The 6,000-nt window shown below is 42.0% G+C and overlaps 1 protein-coding gene across 1 annotated transcript in view; it reads left to right on the top strand.

Annotated features, from left to right (window-relative positions):
* LOC128739841 (uncharacterized) overlaps nucleotides 1-1,408 on the top strand; it is a 45,947-nt gene extending 44,539 nt beyond the window's left edge. The window contains exon 6 of the mRNA XM_053835342.1: nucleotides 1,155-1,408. Within this exon, the coding sequence (XP_053691317.1) occupies nucleotides 1,155-1,408 (254 nt within the window). The remainder of the gene's footprint in view (nucleotides 1-1,154) is intronic.
* The last annotated feature ends 4,592 nt before the right edge of the window (nucleotides 1,409-6,000 follow it).

Genomic DNA, 6,000 nt, shown 5'->3' on the forward strand with positions numbered 1-6,000 from the left:
AGTGTTGATATCTAGGCGACTAATCAATTCAGGACTATCGATATTTCCTTGAAGAAGATCGCCGACAAAACACGCCTTAGCCACATAGCGCCTTCCTTCCAGCGGTTCTAAATTAATCAGCTTGCAACGGCTTTCGTAACTCGGCAGGTCACGTGGGTCACGCCAGCGTAGGTGTCGCAGAGCAAACCTGATAAATTTGCGTTGAACTGCTTCAATCTGATGAATTGCATTTTGGTAAAAAGGTGACCAAACAATGGCGAAGTATTCCAGCATAGGACGAACTAGCGAGCAATATAGAGATTTTAAGCAATATACATCCTTGAAGCTTTTCGCAAAGCGGAACAGAAATCCTAGTTTCGAGGAAGCCCTGGATACAACGAAGGAAATGTGGTTCTTGAACGTTAGTTTAGAGTCAAGCAAGACTCCCAAGTCTTTAACAGTTGTTTCGCGCTTTAGGGCCGTCTCACAAAGGGCGTAATCGTGCAGATACATGTTACGTTTGCGACCGAAGGAGATGACTGAGCACTTGGACACATTTAGTGACATCTTGTTAATTCGGCATCATTCGTCAAAGGTCTCCAAATCCTGTTGCAAGAGATGGGCGTCATTAGGGCTTTTTACTGTACAGTCCATTTTCGAATCGTCAGCATAAGATAATCTCGAACATTTGAGGATACTGTTCACGTCATTCATGTACAGCAGAAACAATAACGGTCCCAAATGAATGCCTTGGGGAACGCCGGAAGGTGCTAGGAAGGGTGACGATACGTAATCGCCGATTTTGAATGACATAGTTCTGCCGATGAGATAGGAGCGAAGCCAAGTCAGCAGATTGTCGTGAATGCCCAATTCGTGGTATTTGGAGATGACTATCTCATGGTTTATGCGGTCGAAAGCTGCAGAAAGGTCCGTATATAAAGCGTCAACTTGATTCCCTTCTTGCATTGCACGGATGATGAACGATGTAAAGGCGATTAAATTAGTTGTCGTTGAGCGCTTTGGCATAAATCCATGCTGGTCAGGAGAGATGCAGTGTGAGCTATCTTGCATCAACTTTTCCAGAATGATTAGCTCAAACAGCTTAGAGACAGCACTTAAGGCAGCAATACCACGGTAATTAGCAAAGGTTCTTTTGCATCCCTTTTTGTGCACAGGGAAAACAAAGGAATCCTTCCAGCACTCGGGGAAAACTCCCGTCGTCAATGATATATCGAAAACCTTAGCTAAGGGCAATGCAAGAGTATTTAAACAGCGTTTCAAGACTATGGAAGGAATGCCATCTGGGCTGCATCCCGTTGAGGATTTCAAGTGTTTCCCAGCAGAGATCACCACATCGCTAGTTACGTTGTACGGGAAACTGGAAACGGTTAAGCGAGTAATGTTACTTGTGGCTGCCACAATGTCATGAGCTAGGGCGATCTCATCAGAAAAAACGCTACTGAATTACGTGCGAAACAAGTCGGCAATATCTGCGACTGAATCCGCTACTTTAACGCCGTCAGTCATATTGGAAGGAAGTCCAGGTTCTTTCCGTTGTTCGTTTACAAAGGTCCAAAACTTCTTGGGATTTGCTCTAAGAGAGCTCTGCAGATACGAATTATGGGCAATAAACAAGCTATTATTTAGGCGCTTGTAGTTGGAGTTAGCATGTGCATAGTCAACTTTGGTGCGGTCCGAGCGATATTTGCAGTATTTCCTAAGGGCAGCTGTTTTTAGTCGTTTCAGGCGTTTAAGTTCCGAGTTGGACCATGCGGGCTTAGAAGGCTTGCGTTTAAATTTTTTGGGTGTAAACTGATCGATCGCGTAAAGTATGATGCCACAAACGGTGGAAGCAGCAAAGTTAACGTCATGACTAGCGAGTAAAGAATTCCAGTCCAAGTTAGCCAAAAAACTATTCATCGCCTCGAAGTCTGCTCTGAGAAAGTCGTAATAGACAGTTTCAGCATGGTCTAATAAACGATATTCGGGTTTCAAATCCAGTGTCAACAATAGAGGTGGATGATGTCTGCAATGATTGACGAGTGGTGTTGGGGCTTGCAGAATAGAACAACGTTGCCCTAATTCTTCGCTTACGAAACACAGATCAAGCAAACGGTTATTTGCATTCAAAATGCCATTCAGCTGTCTCAGTCCGGCTGTTGAATATGAATCAAGCAAGGACAGTGAAGCTGGACGAAACGAGGAATGAGCAAAGTCAGGAAAGCGGAAATTATTCGTATCGCTGAGCCACGAAAGTGTGCTGAGGTTGAAATCGCCTACAATAATAATGCTATCATTAGCTTCCATTTGCGATACAACCCATTCGAGAGAGAGTGCATGTTTGACGATTATGCTGCTGTCATTGATGCGGTCAAGTGGAAAATATACGACACAGATAAAAACCGTTCCAGATTGAGTCGATATCGCTACCCACAGATGCTCGACCGTCGTTATTTCGGGAGGTTTCAATTGCCAGGATTTGATGCAGGAGCGCACGGCCAAAAGAACTCCGCCGCCAGAGCTTTTGTTACTATTTAAGGCTGTCCGATCGTGCCGATAAACCGAGACGTGTCGTCAAACAGTTGCTTCGATAGTGTGCTGTTCTTCAGCCAAGTTTCCGTGAAAGCGTAGATATCGTAGCATGTGTCACTGCAAGCCAGCTGGTACTCAGCAAGAGAACTATTAATACCACCAATATTCTGGTAGTATAGAAAAACTTGCGATGTAGTGGCTGATAGAACTGCTGACGTCGAGCTGGAAGTAGAGGCGATATCAGGTCGACGTCACGAGAAGATGGATACTTGCCAAAGAGGGCAGCTTGGTAAGCCCTGATCGCAGCACTAGACTCAGAACCGGGACGACTATGATGGCAGGAACTATTTAACTGTGATTGGGTGAAACCGGCATCGGGCGAGGCTAAACTAGGCGGATCAAGGGCTACCATATTGCTTTATGTTGTGCGTCCCGGACTGATGCATCTCAATTCTCCCGATCGGACCCTGCCATTTGGTAGACTAGTAGACGGTTCGCTGGAACACGGATGTTGATCAGGCAAATGAATGTTACTAACGTACTCATACTTGCCTGAGAACGATGTTTGGGAGACCCCGCTACCAATCCCAACCGCAGGACCAGAACGACTCTGATGGCAGGAAACGAGTTGACTACGACGACAAGAAACTTCCAGCATGTCTGGGTCGGGTGGGCTGAGGTCTCCCATAATGCGACAGGCAGTGCGTTCTGGTTCCTGGTGTGCCAATGGTAGAGCAACGCTGGTACCTACTGCACTTCCGGTGGTTTCGCATGATTCTGTCCATCGCCATCTAGTGGCTTGAGAAGCGTTGTTGTTTGTGAATTCAGCTGCAATCCGACAACAACGTTTTTTGATCGGTTGTCCTCGAATTCACAGAAAAACACATTTTCAGGCCAGGAGTCGCTATACAGCGCAACGTGTTTTAGGTCACGACTGATACCGACTTTAAAGGAGACGTATCTTAACGTAGAAAGGTCTGTACCTTTGGGTACCAGTTTTACCACTTTAAGCTTTGTACTAGAATCAAGATCCAAACAGTCCTGCACAAACTCCAACATATCATCCACTGAAGTATTAGGATGAAAAGATGAAAGATAAATCCAAAAAAGGTCGTCGCTCAACGATACTGTTTTTACTGAGCCCGCCGAAGGTTTTGTACCGCGAGTACCACTTGCGCTCTCAGTTGAATCCACAGGATTCCCGCTATTTGCACGTCTGCGTTTGGGGGTATTCGGCATCAAGTCATTGCGATTGCCCCATGGCATAGGAGAGACAGGCAGAGGAGTTTGAAGTTTTATGTCAACCTTGGAGGTAAGCGTGTTGATTGCGGTACTCAGCTTATCAATATCGGTCTTCATGGCCTTTATATCGCTTGCCGAAGCAGCAGTACTACTGATTTCATTCCGTAGAGCGATGTTTCTAAAATATTCGTTGGAGAATAAATCCGCACAACCATTGCACATCTAAAAAACCCGATTTAATCCACCTATTGGTGAAAGGAACCTTTGTTATACCATCTCATTTGTCATTTGAGTTAGAATTCGACACGCCTTCAGAACATAATTCAGCTTTTTGATAACACTATGGTAGTTATCATCAATACATACGCATGTCTAAGTAATATACTGGTTATATTATACATATATATTTCAAAGCAATCCAAAAATGTTTTCCTTTTATTTGTAATTTGTTATTTTGAGTTAATAGCGGGGTCGCATTCTGGGGTTTGGTTTGAGTTAGAAACTGGCCGTTTTCCTGGATATATTAGGAACGTTCCCGGAACGTGTCCGGCTGTGGCCAATGTAATCCTGGCCACTTTATATGACGGCAAATGAACTACTTTTGCAATTTTGAGTACTTAAAGATGTCACAAGTTTTATTTTAGTTCAATTCAGAAATTGATCCCCGATCTGGAACGTTTCCGGACGTGTTCAGACGTGGCCGATGATGTCTTCAACATTATATACGACTACCAATGGTCTAGTTTTGCAATTGATTTGATTTGATTTGTATTTCGAATATAGGCTTTAAGCCCTTTACCCATTCTTAAATATATACTACAACATAGGCTTACAAATAAATAAATTTCAACACGCACAAAATTACAATTGTCTTAAAAATTAAAAGTATTCGATTTATCGTAATTGTCCTCTAAAGTATAAACTGAGTCTATGTCTTATCACATCCGAGCTCATGCCAATGGTTATAACATGTTGCAATGCATTGAAGGCGTTCATGAATCGGGAAGTCGGTTCGTGCTGTGAGTAATTTCTAGACCTAAAAGGTGGGTCAAAAATCCTACGTCGTCGGAGCGTGACTGCACTGTCATTAAATATCAATCGACTGGTCAGAGCTTGGCTGTTTGTTCGTTCTGAGAGAATGTTTGTGAAGAATATGATATCGAGTACAATGGAGTACTGCAATGTCGAGTACTTGGAGGTGTCGCATGACGGGATTGTTATGATTCAAGGTGCTTCTATGTTCAAGTTTCATATATTCCGGAACTTGTTCCAGACATATCTTCGGAACCGTACATGTATTCCAAATTCTGTTCAATAGAATTATTCTAGGCCACAAAACTTTGCGTTTGGTAGTTATTCAGTCAAATCGGTCCAGGCATTTCCTAAAAGTAGATGTTTATTGTTATATTTTCACTACTGAGACTGTTATGCGTTTATTTGTAACTTGTGACTGACATAGTTTGATATTATTTTCAAAATTTTGGGAACAAACATAATATTACTGTTTGAAATATTGAAAGCGTGAACAATTTAAAGATGATTCCTAGGCTTATCTCAAAAGTGGTGAAATTCACATGAGACTGTTATGCATTTATGGGCAGTAATGGTAGTAATGGTTATAAACACATATGCATGTGTATGTAATATACTGATAAATTTGTAGAATATTTTTTTCTTGGGCAGGATTGATATTTATAGGCTTTTATCTTCAGAAATGTTGAGCCCAGAGTATTTTTCGGTACGTGGTCTCGTTGAGAATTTACAGTAAAAATGTGGGATCGCTTGAAGGGAAGTGCAATGGTGTACCTACAATAGGTTAAACGCGCTCTCCTCGAAACCATATGTCTTCAGCGACGGTGCGTGTATCTCAGTTAAAAAAATCGTTACTCTTCGCAACCAGTAAGAGGTAGATAGTTACTATGTACAGCAAAGTTGCTTATTTTATTGTGTTCTACAACTTTTGTGGAGACACTGTACTTTTTTGGACGCATTTAATAACGCATTTAATAAATTTGTAACACCCTAATAGGTAGATTTACGGTCACCCTAATAGTGTAGAAAGTTACGCCATATTTTTTAAATAAACTCTTTCAAATACACACATTTAAACATTTTTGCGCTAGAGCACATGATCGCGTGTTTTTGTATTTGGTTCATATTAGTGAAGTTTGCTTAAATAATTTCATCAATGTTTTTCAAATAACTTGATTGGTAAAACCAATTCAAATGAAATTTGGCAGATATGTT

The sequence above is a fragment of the Sabethes cyaneus genome, chromosome 3 (genome assembly GCF_943734655.1).
Source record: "Sabethes cyaneus chromosome 3, idSabCyanKW18_F2, whole genome shotgun sequence".
Taxonomy (NCBI): domain Eukaryota; kingdom Metazoa; phylum Arthropoda; class Insecta; order Diptera; family Culicidae; genus Sabethes; species Sabethes cyaneus.